Genomic DNA, 18,748 nt, shown 5'->3' with positions numbered 1-18,748 from the left:
TTCTGTCAAATTTGTTGTATAATATGATGTTTTGGTGCTTAATTTGTATAACGATTACCTAATTTGATGTTTAATTGGCTTTTCCTGAATCCCTTCTTATTATCCAACATATTCACTTATCCTGCCGGCCTGTTTACGTTGGATAAGTGAGACTCTACTGTATATTGATAATCTTAAATTATCTGCTTAGAACTGGATTATATGAGGCTCCTTCTTCACAGCTGTATAAAATGCACACTGAAGTGGATTATATGGCAGTGTGGAGTCAAGATAATCCAGTGCAAAGCAGATAATATAAGATTATAAATGGGTTATATAGCTGTGTGGAAGGGCCTTGAGTCTACACTGCCATATAAGCCAGTGCAAATTAGATAATCTGTGGAAGAAGTCTAAGTGAGGCCTAAATCTGCCTGTCCCCTAACTGAAACCTGGCTGTCCCTTGGTTGCTAGGCAACCAAGTGGGCAGAGATTAGCCCTCTAAACTGGCAGCAATTGGATAAAAAAAATTATTGCTCTCCCTCTAATTAGGACTTTATTTTTCTTTTCTTTTTGTTGTATCAACCTTGAGGCGTGGATGATGGGTTGTGTTGTCAAATTTTGAGGTTGGGGGGCCTGTACTTTTGTTGTTTTGTGAATTGCCGTGATGCCATCACTCTTTTATATATATAGATGATGTTCCTTGCCCAATGATACACTAAATGTACATTTTCCAACCATTGAAACCACATCATATTCATGAAAGCTGCTTCTGTGCAGTGCCATGTGCTCTTGACCCGTGATTCGAAGGCCATCTGATGTAGGGAAATAGCAATTATATTTTTCCCCAATGAGCCAGTGACTGGCATAATATTTATGCCCATTGACTACAATGGTTTCCTTCTTTCCTGGAAACTCACAGCAGACCTATGGCTTGGCAATTGGTATTGGGCCATTATTTTGGTTAGAACTGTTGTGGCCCAAGAATGGGTGTTCTTAAAAGTACATACTAGTCAAGCTTAAAAGTTCAGTATAATATCAGATGGATCCCTTTCCTTGGCCATCAGCTATGGTTGAACTTTCTGAATGAGAATAATGGTAATAGAATGAGAGGTTGGATTATGTAGCTACTCAAACACAACAATTATTTTTTAGAAACAACGGCAAGAACACCAAACTTGTGATGGTTAAAGACAGAATTGTGTGGTGCCTCTAGATAAGACACTTAGCACCTATCTTTTGGAATAGATCACTGAAAACTTTTGTCTTGTATGGTTTTTTTCAAAGCAATAACGCTTTGTATTTAAAGAGAAAGAGAATTTGATAAATTAACAACACATCTAGTAATACATGAAATGACCTAGAGATGAAAGCCTGCTGGGTATCAGCATACATTTTTGGTTGTAATCTATTATTACTGTTGTTGTTGCTGCCATCACCATATTTTCCCATTCTTATCAATTGAGTTTCATGGCTTAGCAGGGGTTTGAACCTGGTTCTCTTAAAACCCAGTTCAATACTATAACAATTGCACCATGCTGTTCCACTGACTCTACCCACGATCAGTGAGTCATGATCCAAATGATTTTAATTTGTGAATTTTGTTGGCCTGAAGGGCAAGTACATTAAATATCCCGTAAACTATTTTTAATCTATTATTCTGTGGGTCAAAATAATGGTAGGTTATATGTCAGTGAAGTACTGAATCAATTGAGGGTTTTAATCTGAACTTTAAGGGTGCTATCCAAGGTTCCAACTTCCTTTAGAAATGCCTTTTAACACTTTGGATATCTCCTCTGAAGTTCAGGTTGAAACTCAAACCAGAGTCTCATTAACATGGAAGGCACCACCTACCACCTTCTGAGAGAGACATGTTCTGAAAAATCAATTCCTTTTTATTGGGTTTCTGCTCTTCCACCTCACTCTTAACACCTTGATGTTATCCTAACATAGGTTACATTTTATTGTTTTTGCTTCCATTGATTTTGATGTCTCATGCTTGGGAGCAAGTGAAATATTTTGCCACTTCAAACCCTCAACCTGAACCACACACACACATGCACACTCAGAGTAAAACTGAGGTTAGTGTGAGCTTAAAGTGAATGCACTTTCATATCTCCCCTTCTTTAGAGAACCCTTTGTCCTTTCATTTTTTGAGTTTCAAACTTCAAGTAAAAGACATTTAGTTTGCCCAGGTATCTTAGTTCAACTTATGTTGTTTTTATTGCTGCTACTTTTAAGACTCTTTTTTTAATGGTGTGAAGGTTTTAGTGGCAGCTGTATTTTATGGTTTTTAGGTTTTTTAGCACTCTCCTGTTTATTAGATTTTTAAATTGGTAATGGCAGTTTTCAGACCTAAAAATCACACTGAATGCTCTCTTGAGAAAAAACGTATTATTAATTTTTCAGCTAAAACATAAATTTTCTGTCAAAGCAGCTGAACAAGGACACTGGGCATTGTTTCTTGATACAGACTTAGAGTACATATTTTATATGTAAATAAAATACAGTATTGATAGACAAAGGTATAATTGTATAAGACCTTATATAACTAGATTCGTGATGGATGAAAAGCTTTATTTAAATGCATTTCTATGCATATCAGAAGTTTGTTTTATTTTGTACAATGGAGTTTGCTCCCATATTAGAATATATGCAGTCTTGTTGTCCGCGAAGACTCCAAGATCTTTTTCACATGTACTGTTGTTGAGCCAGGCATCACCCATTCTCTATCTTTGCATTTCATTTTTTCTGCCAAAGTGAAGTATCTTACCTTTGTCCTTGTTGGAATTCATTTTGTTCATTTTGTCCCAGCTCTCTAATCTGTTAAGGTCAATTTGAATTCTGATCCTGTCCTCTGGAGTATTAGCTATTCCTCCTAATTTGGTGTAATCTGCAAACTTGATAAACACACCCTCTAAACTTTCATCTAAGTAATTAATAAAGATGTTGAACAGTCCTGGGCCCAGGACCAAACCCCGTGGCACTCTACTAGTCACTTCTTGTCAGAATGAGGATGAACCATTGGTAAGCACCCTTTGGGTTTGCTTGCTTAACCAATTACAGATCCACCTAACAGTAACACTGCCTAGCCCACATTTGACTAGTTTGTTTGCAAGAAGGTCATGGGGGACATTGTTGAAGGCCTTGCTGAAATCAAGATATGCTACATCCACAGCATCCCCTGCATCTACCAAGTTTGTAACTCTATCATACATACCACTTCATTTTCTGCTGGTGGCTCAGGAAGAACAACTAAGGCATTGTCCCGATTCCCTCTTCTCTATCTTTTCCTTGGTGAGACAGTCCCCTCATTCCATCTAATGACAAGATGAGTCTTCATTTCTCTATAAAGGACATGGAAACTAATATTTTTCCCAGAGCAGAAAAATATGCCCCATCTTCTGTGAATATGCAACAGCAAAGCTTCAGCTATTTTAATGTTTACATTATTCAGACATCTGGAAACTGTAAAATCCAACACAAGTTTAAGTGGGATTTATGTCAAAATAGGAGCCAAGATTTGAAAACATTTTGATACCACTGCGCATTATTAACCCCACTAAGTTTTCATGACCTCTTGAAAAATGAAATACTTTTATTTGGGTACTTGCTCATTTGGAACAATGAGCCAATATTGAGCTGCTTGTACCCCATGCACCAGAATTAGAATAACAGAAGGAAGACATAAAAGCCAAAGTAAATAATCCGACAACAAAAGAAAAATAATTTGTTATTATTTAAAATAAAAAATTAAGATGTGGATTTGGTTCCCTTTCATGAAGCTCCAGAATAGTAACAGCAATAAGAATCATAGATTCATAGAGTTGGAAGCGATCTCATGGGTCTCATGGTCCAACCCCCTGCCAAGAAGCAATTAAATGAAAAGGATAGATGTTCAAAAATTATCTGAATATAAAAACATTCTAAGTTGTTCTGTAGTTATAAATGTGGATGCCAGCTGCGCTGTACCTTTAAAAGTGCTGAATTCTAATCAAGTTTCGTTAACAGACTATTCCATCATTTGTGTCAGTTTTGTTTCCTATCTAGAACAAAGGAAAAAGAATCCAGTGCTCCATGTTCTTGGATTTTCCTTTGTGCCAAGCATTTTAACTGATGTTTTGACTTGACATAGAAAATAGGATCAAAGAACATGCCCTTCTTTTCAGTGTCTGCTTTTGTAATCTAGCCGTCTTGCATGGTATTGTCTTATCTGAAAAGATGGAGCTTTAATGATCGTATCACTCTGAAACAATGAGGTACCGTAACAGGCTTTGCAGCTTTGGAAATGATAGACCAAATGTTCTTGCACTGTTTTTGCATACGGCTGAAAAGTAGTAGTTAGAATAACAGAATCCTAGAGTTGAAAGAGACCACCAGGGCCATCCAGTCCAACCCTTTTCTGCCATGGAGAAACACACAATCAATGCACTCCTGACAGATGACCAGCCAGTCTCTCTTTAAAATCCTTCAGAGAAGCAGACTCTACTATACTCCCAGGCAGCATATTCCACTGTTGAACAGCTCTTACTATCAGGATGTTCTTCATAATATTCAGGTGGAATCTCATTTCCTGTAATTTGGATATATTACTTCATGTCCTAGTCTCCAGAACAGCAGAAAACAAGTTCCCTCCTCATTGTGACATCCTTTCAAATATTTAAACATGGCTGTCGTGTTTCCTCTCAACTTTCTCTTTGTGTAGTAGTTCTCTCATACACTTTTTTCACAGGTTTGCCATGTTTCAATTTTGTTGTGTTGGACAGTTTTCGGTTTATCTAAGCTCTGAGCACCTTGCCAAGCTCTGCATTGTCCTAGTACTTTTATCAGCACATAATGCTTTAGTCTCTTTATCTGTGTTTAAATCCAAATTTCCTGTTTGTATAGGAGTCAGCTCTTTGTGTAAGTGTTCCTAGGTTTAAAGTTAGTTAAGATTAGTCAGAAGATTCATGAATCACTATTCCATCCAGCAGTTATGCCCAGAGTTAAGTGGACTGGTGAAACTTGCTGATAAACTAGGGGAACAAACTACCCTGAATGGAAGGAGCTATACTGAAGATCTGGCACTTTTGTACGGGTTAGGGACATAAAATCCCAACAAGAGTGAAAAAAACCCCCACAAATTTAAAAACTGTTGGGTCGCTGTGAGTTTCTCCTAACGTTTTGCCCACATCTATGGCAGGCATCCTCAGATTAATCTTAACAGAAAGGAAGAAACCATGGAAATGAACAAAATCTGGTTATCAGTATTAAAAAACTCTAAAATCAGGACAGTAAATAAAGAACAACACTCAGAAAGCAAGGGAATTCCAGACAAGAAACAATCACAGCCAGCTAATACCTCCCAATAAAGGATTCACCCAGGCAGGAAACAGTCGGGCTTTGAAGTTGCCAGGCTATTCAATGCTAATCAAGTTGGCAAATGGCAACATTCACATTTGCCTCAGGCAGACAAGAGTTCTTTTTCTCACCCTGAACGTTCCACAGATATATAAAGCCCACTTGCCTAGTTTCCAACATCTCACAACCTCTGGGGATACCTGCCATAGATGTGGGCAAAACATCAGGAGAGAATGCTTCTGGAACATGGCCATACAATCCGGAAAACTCGCAGCAACCCAGTGATTGCAGAATCTCTTAAGTCCTCCAAGGTCACTTTGGAGGTGACTGGCCATTGAATAGCACTGGAGAACCTAGAGATTGCTAGATGTATGTTTAGGTATTTCAGTGCCCTCCAGAAGGATTCCAATGATCTTTATTCTATTAACTTTCTTTAATGCAGGCCGAAAAATTAAAATAGGAGAGAATGTGTTGTTTTTTTGAGCGTAGGTTATTTTGATTTTCATTAAAATCAATTGAATGCTTTTATTGGGAGAGAAATATGTATATGGATCTGGTGCTATTGGTTTAAAATGCAGTCATTCATCCTAGAGTATACTTGCAGGATCCATAAGTATTGACTCTGTTGCGTGCCTTCAATTAATTTCCAAGTTATGGCAACCCTAAAGTGAACCTATCATGGGGTTTTCTTGGCAGGATTTATTTACCGTTTGCCAACTGATTCATTGTCAATAAGATCTAGCTTGTTTGGGACTCTTATTGGATTTGGGTTTTATTATTTGCATTAGCTTTGGACTATGATTGTAGGAGTCGTAGTCCCAAGTAAGCAACAGAATATCAATAGCAGTGATTCTCCCCACAGTTTAGCAGTGTAAAATTAATATCTTCTGTTCTTATTTTAGTGACTGTGTAACATGCAAGCCATTGATCCCAGAGGGAACTCTCCTGCCTTCTACCAGCCTCAGAATGGCAGCAGCCATAAATCCTCTGGATATGTTCCAGGAAGAATTGCTCCATTCCGTCCTCCACCTCCTCCAAAGAGCCAAGCTTCAGCCAAATTTACCTCTGCAAGACAAGAAGCTCGAGCAACAATAGCCTCTTCGGCAGATGAGCAGCGCCACCAAGCAGAAACCAGCAGAAAGAAGAGGCACAAAAACACACTCATTTGCTTTGCTATGTCTAGTTTTTCATTTTTTCTTGCACTTGGGATTATTTTGGGGATTGCATCAAAATACGCGCCTGATGGTGAGTTATATCAAAATGCTTTATGCTTTCTTTATTGATACAGGAGAGGAGAAATTTCAAATGTTCTCAGTTTCATTCTGGAAGAAAAAAAAGTAATATATTTGAATAAAACATGACTGTTTCCCTGTGCATAAAAAAAGGAAATAACATTTTTCATGTTAGCATTGCTAATTGTGATACGCATGGAAAGTTACACACAATTAAACTCCTTTCTGTTGCTGTGATGTGCAGCATTGTTGCACCATGTCTGTCATCCTGGTAGAACTATTGTTGACATCTATATAGTTCTCCCTTAAACAGTAAATTACGACCCAGAAAGTTTTCTCTTGTAAAGTGCCTAAACACATTATGTATTTTCCAGTAACACAGTGACTACCAAGAGCTCTGGAAGGAACATCAAGGAAGCAGGATTTGTCTTTGTTACAGATTAACTCTTCCTCAAACAATAAACAGGCAATCCCTGAGTTACAAGCATCCAATTTATAAACTACTCATACTTAAGAATGGGCGTTTATTTATTTCGTATCAAAAGCATTGCATAAATTAATATAAAACTGATAAAAATGGGAGCAAAAGTATATCTTTTGACCAAAAACGGGTAACAGCGATCACGTTGTCTGTAGCCTCAAACAATTTTTCCTCTGTACATAAGGCAGGACACTGTGGACAAGCATACAGATGCGGAGTTGTCTGCTCTGGTCCACAGTCGCACAAGGTGGAGGCTTCTTTTAGGTAGTGCCATTTTGCCAGGTTGTCTTTTGATCTGCCCACTCCACTTCTGAGTCTGTTCAGGGACTTCCAAGTTGCCCATTCTTGCTTTGCCCTTGGAGGAAGACCTTCATGGGGGTCCATCCAACTGGGATTTCCTGGCTTCAAGAGAAGTGGTGGTCCTCATGAAGCTTTTCCTTGATTTGAGTCTACTGGGAGGAGGCTGATAGCCCTGCAGTGGGTGGCTTTCACAGTGTTCAACCTTATTTCTCTCACAGTCAGCAGGAACTTCCCATCGCACATCGGGGGGGGGGGGGGTATAATGCCAGCTAGCTTGTAGAGTTTATCAACAGGTGTAGGTTTAAGAATGGGATGAGACAACAGGAAGTGAGATAAATCTACCCCTCAGAAGGGAAATTTACTTCTGAAAGAGGTATCATAGGGAAAAGCTGTCTCAATTGAAGCTTTCTCACCAATTCCTTTTTCTATAGCAAGCCAATTTTTTTCAAATTTCAGTTATCACAGAGACAGAAAGTGAGGTGAAATCTTTTGATCAGAGGCATTGTTGTTGTTGTTGTTGTTGTTGTTGTTACAAAGGCTGGGTGACCATTTGTTAGGGGTACTTTGATTGTGCTTTTCCTGCATGGCAGAAGAGAGCTGAACTGCATAGCCCCTGGGGTTTCTGCTGTTATTTTTGTTGTTGTTGTTATTACTATTACAAAGGCTGAGTGGCCATCTGTTAGAGATACTTTGATTAGGTTTTTCTGCATGGTAGAAAGGGGTTGGACTGGATGGCCCCTGGTGTTGCTATATTATTATTATTATTATTATTATCAACACAACGACGTTGTATGGCACAGCAAACAAGATAGATATGCTGGATTTCGTTTCGCAAAACCACAAGTCGAACACTTCCCAAGTGTCTAGGACTGTGTGATGTATTTTCTGATGATGTGTGCAGATCCCAGTAGGGTGGCCTTTTGCAGTTGGCAGATGGTGATTTTGTCAATGTCTATTGTTTCCAAATGCCGGCTGAGATCTTTTGGCACAGCACCCAGTGTGCCCATCACCACCGGGACCACCTGTACTGGTTTCTGCCAGAGTCTTTGAAGTTCAATCTTGAGGTCCTGATAGCGGCTGAGTTTTTCCTGTTGTTTTTCATCTATGCGACTGTCACCTGGGATGGCAACATCAATGATCCAAACCTTGTTCTTTTCCACAACTGTGATGTCTGGTGTGTTGTGTTCCAGAACTTTGTCAGTCTGGATTCGGAAGTCCCACAGTATCTTTGCATGTTCATTTTCCAATACTTTTGCAGGTTTGTGATCCCACCAGTTCTTTGCTGCTGGCAGGTGGTACTTGAGGCATAAGTTCCAATGAATCATTTGGGCCACATAGTTGTGCCTCTGTTTGTAGTCTGTCTGTGCGATTTTCTTACAGCAGCTGAGGATATGATCAATGGTTTCGTCGGTTTCCTTGCACAGTCTGCATTTTGGGTCATCAGCTGATTTTTCAATCTTGGCCTTAATTGCATTTGTTCTGATGGCTTGCTCCTGGGCTGCAAGGATCAGGCCTTCTGTCTCCTTCTTCAGAGTCCCATTATTATTATTATTATTATTATTATTATTATTATTATTATTATTATTATCATTACAAAGGCTGGGTGGTCATCTATTAGGGGTGTTTTGATTTTGCTTCTCCTGCATGGCAGAAGAAGGTTGGGCTGGATGGCCCCTGCGGTCTTCCACTGAAATACTCTTAAGTTTATGTTATTCAAAAAGTTTGCCCATGCCTAGTAGATATATATACACACACACACACACACACACACACATTTCACAAAAAATGTTTGCTTCAAAAATGGTTCCACAGCTGAAAAATTATGAGAACCTCTGTTCCAACCCCATTCACATCTGTGTGCCATAGAGAACTGCATCTAATGTAGGTAAGAGGTAAAGGTTTCCCCTTGACATTAAGACTAGTCGAGTCTGACTCTGGGGGATGGTGTTGATCTCAGTTTATAAGCCAAAGAGCCAGTGTTGTCCATAGACACCTCCAAAGGCATGTGGCCAGCATGATTGCATGGAGCACCATTATTTTCCCACCGGAGCGGCATGTATTGATCAACTCACATTTGCATGTTTTTGAACTGCTAGGTTGACAGAAGCTAGGGCTAACAATGGGAGCTCACCCTGTCCTGCGGATTTGAACCACTGACCCTGTAGCTTAGTGGTTTTTAACCTGCTGTGCCCCTATGTGTAGATAGGAGAGCCAATTTTGGTTTGCACCCTACTCGTCCCATTACCTACTGAATTCTACATAGTTTTTCAGATTTTTGGTTAGGCTCAGTTTTCATTGTGCTATCAACAGAAATAAAATTAATTCAGTGGTGAATTCATTCTGAGTTGTCAACACCAGAGGTTCACAGACCTGATATATCTTCCATGTGTTCCCTCTGCTTATATAATTATTTATGAAATAATTATAATAATACAATGTATGGATTTCTCCCTCTAAATTCTGACTTTCAACAGACCTCCAAAGACTGCAGTATCCTTGCAACATGTGCAGATTTTATTTAAGAACCAACATGGTATGATACGTTCTTTTTGAAGAGAATTTGTTAAATTTTGTGGTGTCAACCTATAGAAAAATTATCATTTTAAATAAGGGTTCCCATTATTGGCACTAATGCTTTATTACTGTGAGGGCACAACCCAGAAATATTTAATTTTGAAGTATACAGGATTCCCAAACTTAGTACCTCCCAGTTATATTAAAATACAACTCCCATAATCTCTAGCCAATATAACCAATGGCGGTTTTAGTCCAAAACGTCATGAAGGTACAAGGCATGGAGATAGTGGGCAATGGTTATCAACCTATTTAGGTAAGCCATAGGACCCACTTCCAGTATTCTCCCATGATCTTTACACCTTGAACCCCAGCCAGGGAGAAAGAAGGGTATAAATGCAATAAACAAATAAAAATAGAGGTGTGTAGAAGCTTATTCTAAGCAGACATTTTTCCATGGCCTTGGGACTTTATTTTACAGAGGACAACTAAAAAAGTTAAAGGTTTGACCACAATGTTTCCTTCCTTATCTGTCAGATAGTTTGCTGTAATTTTCTCTATGTTGGACTTCCCTTAAAAGCTAATGCAAAATGTAGTGATCATTTTGTTACCGTGTGTGGTTTAAAAAGCATGTGTCATCCAGAATGTTTCCGAGATCAAATCTGTGTTGATTTGACTTACAAAGACCTAAATGGCTTAGGATGGAGTAGTAACACCTTAGGTACATTATTTTATATGACCTTTGTCCATTAAATGTTTTAATTCTGCATGTGTGTGTGTTTTAAGTTAAGATTTGTTATTTATGAGTGCTTTTTATCAATTATATATTGTCTTAGGAACTGGTAAGTTGATAATGATAATGTTATTCCAAATAATAAGATCTTACGTGGACGTCTTACTTGACCAGACCACTGTTAATTATTTCTTAAAATAACTGCTATCCTTTAGTTTGTATCAGATCTGGGCTGTACTTGGAAGTTAATCCAAGCAGAGAGAAAAGGACTTTCTAACAGTTTGAAGTCAATCTTTTGTTTATTTTTAGGTAAATATTTTTGGTTTCTAGTTGATGCAATTACATCTACCACCTTTTTGTGGTAGAGTAATAGCACTGATCCTCAATGATAGGAGACATTCTTTTTAAAAAGCCCCCAATAAAAGTAATGTCTGAGTGGGAAGTGGACCTTGGATCTCCCACATCTGAATCCAGTATTGTGAGCCACTGCATTAGTGCAGAGTAAACAACAAACAATTAGAGAATCAGCAGGAGGAAAACTCTACTGGTTCAGTCAAAGGTTCATCTAATTTTACATTCTGTTTCTAACAAAGATTTGCCATGAATCTGAATGTAGCATGTTTTTAAAAGTCTGTGAAATTGTGCCACTGTCTGATGCATTTATATGGGGCTGTAAGCTGCTTTGCGAAGTCTTTACACTGAAGAGCTTGGTATTGAATCTTCAGAATAAATAATGTAGCCAAATTATTTTTTTTGGATCGTGCCTTGAAGAATTGGAGCTAAATTCCACATTACTGATGGATTTGCATATTTTAACTTAAGAGGCTGTATACCAAAGAAACTAAACTGCCTAAAAGCTCTTGCAATGAAAGCGGGGAAAGAGCTAAGCAGCCCAAAGTAATTCTTTTAGCCAGCATGACTCAAATATGCTTAATAACAGGAAGCAATTTCTAAAAATCAGCTAGAACCAATTGCAAAACTGACTCTAAGGGAAGCAAATCCAACAGCAGCTTAACATTCACAGTTGAAACGATTCAAAGTGAAGTATCCCGGATGGAATCATTGAATTGCTGATGAGGAGGGATGAGAAGCAGAGAAATCAATAAGATCCTGTAACAAATCGGTACATTTTTATAGTATCCACTACAGAAATTATTTAAATGAAAAGCCCCCATGCTTCTTCTGAAAAAATATACAAAAATAAATAACAGAAGCTGCTGAAATTTTCAGTGACATTACCGCAGTTGCCATATGTGGAAGACAGAGCTGCTGATAAAGATAACACTAATTAGGGACCTCTATGGGGCTGTCTCTGAAAGCCTGATTGTGACTTTGTCAGAGTCTAAATTGGTGTCACTGAAACCTCTGCTGAACTGCTGCTCCGTGATAACTGCTGAAGCTGTCAAGAAAGGGTAAAGAAGGGCAGGAGAGTCAATTGATTTGCATGGAAGGAGATGTTCAATTTGCTTTAATTTAAATTCAGTGAAAGCAAGAGGGAAGTTTCTCTATGAATATCTGCCAGTATTACATGGCAGTCGGGCTTCTGATGATATTTAGAAAGCCAGATTTGCGAAGATGGGGTGCCAAGAATATGCTTTATTCCTTGCATAACTGCAGTTTTTTTCTCAAGCGTTGCCAATTTCTGTCTTTGGTCTGTAAACAGAAGTGTATTTTTAAAATACAAGCTGGAAAAGATACAACTTTAAAATATCTCTTATATGTGAATCTGAGAAAACTTAAACAAAAATCTTGATAAATTTGGTAAAGGCTATTGTTTAGACTCAGGGAACTACGACTGGTCCACAAGCCATGAGTTGCCAATTCTTGCTTTAAATCATTTCTACAATACCCAGAATACTTTCAATATAATCATTTTTATGTCCTAGAAAACTGTCCTGATCAGAATCCTCGCCTTAAGAATTGGAACCCTGGACATGATAAAGAGAAGAAAATTGTACTCCAGCAAGGAGATCTCTTTCGGCTGAACATGGATGCTACAGTGCACTCCATAGTCATACAGAATGGGGGTATGTGCCATCATGAATAATAATCCTCCTCCTCCTCCTCTTCCTCCTCCCTCCTCCCTCCTCCTCCTCCTTCATATCCTGCTTTTTTCTGTTCAGGACTCAAAGTTGCTTATAACAAGTTTAAAAACATGAGCAGCAATAACTCCATATTCATGGTGAATATGTTACTTGAAACCATGGAAATGACTGAGTACTATTAAATTCTGAGCTCCTTCAACACAACTTTATAGTAGTTTCTTGGAAAAGTATATCATGGCATCATCAGGAGGACCTAGCAAGTTCCTAAAGAGACCATTTCTCTCTGGTTGTGGGTAAGGGAAACCACGGGTGTGGGTTCTAAGGTTATTGGGTGGAGTGGGGGGGCTTCCTATAGTTAAAAATTCACAAAAGTTGAAAAAAGACTGAACGATTTTAAAAATTGGAACCACATAAAAATAAACATAATTAACTACCCTGCCACTCACTCACACCGCCCCCCGCCCCCCAGCACAATGATTACCAAGATCCAGCATAACCTTTAGGGGAGATGGGTCTCATACAGTCTCAGTCATCAAATATCTATCCAAACAGGCATGTCTTTCTTCTGGAATAGAGAATTTGCCATCCACCAGATTTTACAGGACTTCACTTTTGGTTTTACTTGATTATTAGCTATGTGTGCTGGCGGTCATTTTTGCAGTTGACCAACATCACATAGTTTCCCTTTTTCTTATCTTAGGCCAAATAGAACGTGACAAGGCACACTGTCTATAGTCACATGCCAGCTCATTCATGTATAGCTTTCCACATAAAGATTGCATCTTAATAAAGGAAAAAGAATTCCGCCCTATTTTTCTTTAGGGTAGTGGTTCTTAACCTGGGGTCCCCAGATGTCTTTGGCCTTCAACTCCCAGAAATCCTAACAGCTGGTAAACTGGCTGGGATTTCTTGGAATTGTAGGCCAAAAACATCTGGGGGGGGGGCAGGTTGAGAACCACTGCTTTAGGGCATTTAGTTATCTCAACACTGCCCATCTTCATGTTTAGGATCAGAACTGGACTTCTGGGATCTGAATGTGGGAGGGAGGGGGCACGGTTCAGAAACCATCACATTTGCTCTTTTAAAATCTTCTTTTTCCATCCCAACTCTGCTTACTATCCAACTGGGACAGGCCCTAAGAGTGACCGATGAGTCCCATATCATGAGGGGAAGTCCCACCAATTTTAATCTGAAGTTTAAATGAGCTAGCTATCTAAGATGCTGAACCTTAGATAGTCCTTCTAAAATCTGTAATATGATTTAGATAGGATTTACTCTCCCTCTACCATGGAAGCATGCTTGTGGCAGGCGCATGAACTGCAAATGTGGCTGCCCTCAACAAATATGGATGCCAGCATCACAACAGTTTTGACCATTAAAGCATATTTTTCTTTCACGATAACTATCAAGTGTATCTTTACGTTGGATTGAATTAAATTGATGACCAGAATAATTAACACATTTAAAACAGTAATCAATATGTTTTACTTTGTGGTTGCCTATCCATATTAAACTATCTGTATTTAAAATGTTGGACATATATTAACTTTTTATAAGTGCAACCTACAATATTACATTTTTGCAAAAAGAAAAAGTCCATTTGAGTTGGGTGGCATAATCTCAGGCAGGGGAAAATATCCATTAGACTAAAATGGTTTTATAAACAGACTCATTGCCAAATAGCCATTCTGTCATCATATTCCAGTAATTTTTCTTGCAGTAAATGCTGTCTGGAACATTTGGGTGGACTGTATCCTTAACCTGGAAGTTGTATTATTATAGTTTAACAAGGCTCCAAGAAATGACAGCTATTGTCCTGCAAATGACGTACACATTGTTAAAGATTGCTGTGCAACTTGGGAGTTGTTTTGATTTAATGCAAGTGATAGTGGAACAGGATCAGGCAAAATTGAATCACAAGAACAAGCAGCTCTTCCAAAAGGAAGTTTCCTCCCAGATTACTTCCTGTGCAGCAAAGGGAAATCAGAATTTAAAAGAGTATTTTGAGAAAAGAACAAAGGAGAAGAGTATGTACTGTCTCTGGCCACAATGTGGTGTTAGTTTAAGAGAGATGGCATCTTTGCTTTATGGAGCAAGGATTTCCCCCCAAGGATTATTTCACTGAGCAGCACCTTCCACCACTTCTTTAGTTTCACAAAACTGAAAAAATAGATGTGAAAATTGCTGTGGCACCATGTCAGTAGGGGTTTTTTTTTTACATTCTGACTATTCTTAAAGTGCCTGCCGATCTTAGAGGAAAGAAAACATGACCATGTTACTTTTAAAACTGTCGTCTTACTCCCTTCCTCCGTTAAAAGAAGTCTATACATCTGCACAGCTTTCCTGTCTCGCTGTCTTGATTATTTTGTTACCTTGTTGATGTAGACCTCTTTCAGCTTTTATTACCGTCTGGATTCCTTTGTACATTTCCTGCCACTGTGCCAAGTGTATCAAATATAAACAAATTAAAAATACTGCTCAGTCATCAACATTTTAGGAGCCTGACTCAGCAGGATTTAGTTGGGAGCTTGGAAAGGACATGACTAGGCCTGTGGGAAGCAATGCAGAATGTTTCATTCGGCTTCTCAGATATTCTCTTGGTTCTTTGTATTTCTATTTTCTCCAGAATCCTAGATTATACTGAATACACTAGGTTACATTATGCATTATCCTGTTTAGAGTTGATCCATTAAAATGAATGGAACTTGCCAGTCATAATTTCATCTCTAATTTCAGCGAGTCTACTCAAAGTAGTGCTACCATTGGATTTAGCTCACTGCATTTTCAGAATTAATGCTGTTTGACACCACTTTAATGCAGTTTGATACCATATTAATCATAAGAGTTGACGTTTGGTAAGGCATCAGCACTCTGGCAGAGAATGTTAAAAAGCTTGTACAGTCCCTGAAATTCCATAACATGCATTTATTCTACAGTGTAGATATATGCTATGATGGTTTCCATATGAAAATAGTTGTGTTTTGAGATCTAGCATTAACTCAGTAGCCTTCTTGGTACACTTTACATCACAGCAAAATATAATATTTTACATCATGCTCAAATGTTCGTTAAGAGATTGCTTACTACCCAAACTATTGTTTCTTGCAGGATTACTTGTCTTTGGTGATGATGAAAAAGGATCCAGAAATATTACCCTGCAATCACGTTTTATCCTGATAAAGGATGGTGGAGCGCTTCATATTGGAGCAGAGAAATGCCGTTATAAATCCAAAGCAACTATCATTTTGTATGGCAAAAAGGATAACGGTGGTTATGTGCCAACATTTGGCGAAAAATTTGTGGGTGTGGGCCCTGGTGGAACACTGGAATTGCATGGATCCCAGACGTTAGCGTGGACTTCTCTATCAAAGACTGTATATTCTTCAGGGCTGGCCTCTGGGTCATATACTTTTGAAAAGGAGTTTTTCCGAGGTCTAAATGTGAGAGTCATCGACCAAGACACGGCACAAGTTTTGGCAGGAGATAGGTTTGATACTCATGAATCTCAAGATGATAGCAGGAAACTTCAAGATTTTCTAAAAGCCCAAGATACTGGTCGTATTGTGGCAATTGCTGTTGGAGATTCAGCTGTAAAAAATCTACTGGATGAAACCAAAACAACCATTCAGAATCTCTTAGGAAGTAAATTGATCAGAGGATTGAGCTACAGGTAAAAATGGAAAAGATCACTTATTTCTTTGTTTTTGTAAGTTAAAAGTCTTGTTTAAAAAATTGCATTTAGAAGTCGGTTCTGCTCTTCTCAGTTCATGCAAAAGTGTATGCACAATGAATTGAACTCATTTGATTCTGGATATCTCTTGTGCAGAAGTATAAAGTTTTTTAATTCAGTATTTTTGAAGTTCCAAATCCTTGTGACAAGTTAAAAGTGAATAAAACAATGGTAACAGACAAATTATAATCCTTACAGGCGCATGAGTATTACACAAATACAAACTGTTTATAGCATTACATCAAACATTATATTCATGTTTGTATGTTTTTTTCAGTAACAAATAAGTCTGTTCAATAACTGAGTACAACACTTTAAATTCCAGTATTGTCCCACGTAGAAATGCTTGGTCAAAGGAGTAAACAAGCATTTCTACGTGGGACAATACTGGAATTTAAAGTGTTGTACTCAGTTATTGAACAGACTTATTTGTTACTGAAAAAACATACAAACATGAATATAATGTTTGATGTAATGCTATAAACAGTTTGTATTTGTGTAATACTCATGCGCCTGTAAGGATTATAATTTGTCTGTTACCATTGTTTTATTCTGTATATTAGTTAGTAATAGGACAACTGTATCTTTACATTTCTTATAGATTTCTGTGTACTTTAGTGTAAAGTTAAAAGTGAACCCTGCAACCGATTAATTTTACCAAAGATACTCACTATCCTCATTGTGGTTTTACTATAACCAGTATAACAGTGGAAAACTTTTGAATCATATTTTGAATAAAAGGGAGGAAGGAACAAGAGTTTTGTGGTACCTGTAAAATTAACCTTTTCATTTCAGCAAAAAAAACAAAAACCTAACTTGTGAATTGCAACTTCAATTATGAAAGTGGCCTATAATCCATGAAAATATATGCTGAAATAAATTTGTTGTCTTAAAGATGGCAGAAGATTTCCTTTCTTTTGCCTCTTCTTTTTATACTGAAATAAGGCTGTTACCATCTCTTTAAAAATTGTTACAGTGAAAGGTAATGTGTTTTAGAAATGTGTCACAGGAAGATGACATTTTCATCTCCTTCCTGCCAGTGAGCAAGGCTGCAACAAGGACTTGCAACGTAAGTCCTGCTTCTGATTGTCACATCCTCACCATTGTTGGCAGGAGTTTCTTTTAATGTAATGACTGTTAAATGTTGAGTAGTACTGAGGCATGTCTAATACAACACCGGTCATCTTAGATTATTTCTGGATGTCTTGAGTGTGAAATCAGAAACTACATAATAAGCATAGAAGTAGTGATCTAACAGTAGAATTTTTGGCAAGATGTGAGGACTTAAGACCAGTAGCTATGGTGAACTTCTACTGGATGTTGGTGTTTCTGCCAGAATTAGCCGTCCCCCTACCTTCTGTGTTCCCCCTTCCTCTTTTCCATCTCCAGAATTGCTCCAGAGAGCTAGAAAATCCCTTTGAACAAGTTTTTATTACTGCAAGCAGAGGAAAGGTCTGCCTGGTGTTGAATACTGAAATCTGTGTCAAATTGCAAGGAAAAACAAACCTTGAGTCCTATTTTTAAAAGTATATTATTTTCCAATCTAAGTTCTTTGGCAGTATATTTTAACAATTAATACTATAAAATTAAATTCTTTCTCCATAGAACATGAGGCAATTGGTACTACAGCAGTTGGTTATCAGTTCCCTTCTGAATATATATCAGCACAGCAGAAAATGGCAGATGGATTTGTGACATGTGGTTGCATGCATGCAGTCTCTGAAAAGTACTTGCATAAAATTCTTTTAGAATTACATTCCTTTCATGAAGGATCTTGAAAGTGTGCCACGCCTGTTAAAATTCCTTGGTTGGCTTGCATTTGGTTCTAAGTGTAATTGTGAGAGAGGAAAGAAGGGAATGGAATCCAAGCCTAAAGATAAAACATGGTTTATATTGGTTTTCATACAGCTTGGAAAGCTTTATTTACATTATGTTTGTGCTTAAAATACTAATGTTGCACCCAGTTGTATTGGTTCACCAGCCAAACTGGCCTCACTTGGAGATACGTTCTCCACCTATGCAGCCCCTATAATTATGCCCAAAGAATTGGGGTGGAGGGCATAGAGGCAGATGGAGGTGAATGGAGTAAGAGAAGGAAAATTCTAGTTGCATTAGTGCAAGTCTGCTGGTTTGACCTTAATTGTCATCTTTACATATTCCCTCCTTGTTTCAAAAAGAAACTAACCTAGTACAATAAAAATAAACATACAATAAAATGACAACCACAAAATGCATTACTCAGAAAATACCAATGACCAGAAGTCTGCATCATCTACTTAGTTATGCATTTATAATTTAAGTAGTATCACCTGGCTTGACCCCCACAATCTAATTTATTAGGCATCAGTTACACTGAGGGAAAGGAGATCTTTTTTGCTAGTGACTGAGACACAGTAA

The 18,748-nt window shown here is 38.1% G+C and overlaps 1 protein-coding gene across 2 annotated transcripts in view; it reads left to right on the top strand.

Annotated features, from left to right (window-relative positions):
- cemip2 (cell migration inducing hyaluronidase 2) overlaps positions 1-18,748 on the top strand; it is an 81,704-nt gene that overhangs the window by 19,052 nt on the left and 43,904 nt on the right. For both annotated transcript variants that reach the window (XM_062971991.1, XM_003216483.4), the window contains exons 2-4: positions 6,219-6,561; positions 12,463-12,603; positions 15,730-16,291. In XM_062971991.1, coding sequence (XP_062828061.1) covers positions 6,231-6,561; positions 12,463-12,603; positions 15,730-16,291 — 1,034 coding nt within the window. In that variant the 5' untranslated portion in view covers positions 6,219-6,230. The remainder of the gene's footprint in view (positions 1-6,218; positions 6,562-12,462; positions 12,604-15,729; positions 16,292-18,748) is intronic.

Source organism: Anolis carolinensis, chromosome 2, assembly GCF_035594765.1.
Source record: "Anolis carolinensis isolate JA03-04 chromosome 2, rAnoCar3.1.pri, whole genome shotgun sequence".
In the NCBI taxonomy this organism is placed as follows: Eukaryota; Metazoa; Chordata; class Lepidosauria; order Squamata; family Dactyloidae; genus Anolis; species Anolis carolinensis.
This window is presented reverse-complemented; position numbering and strand designations above follow the sequence as displayed.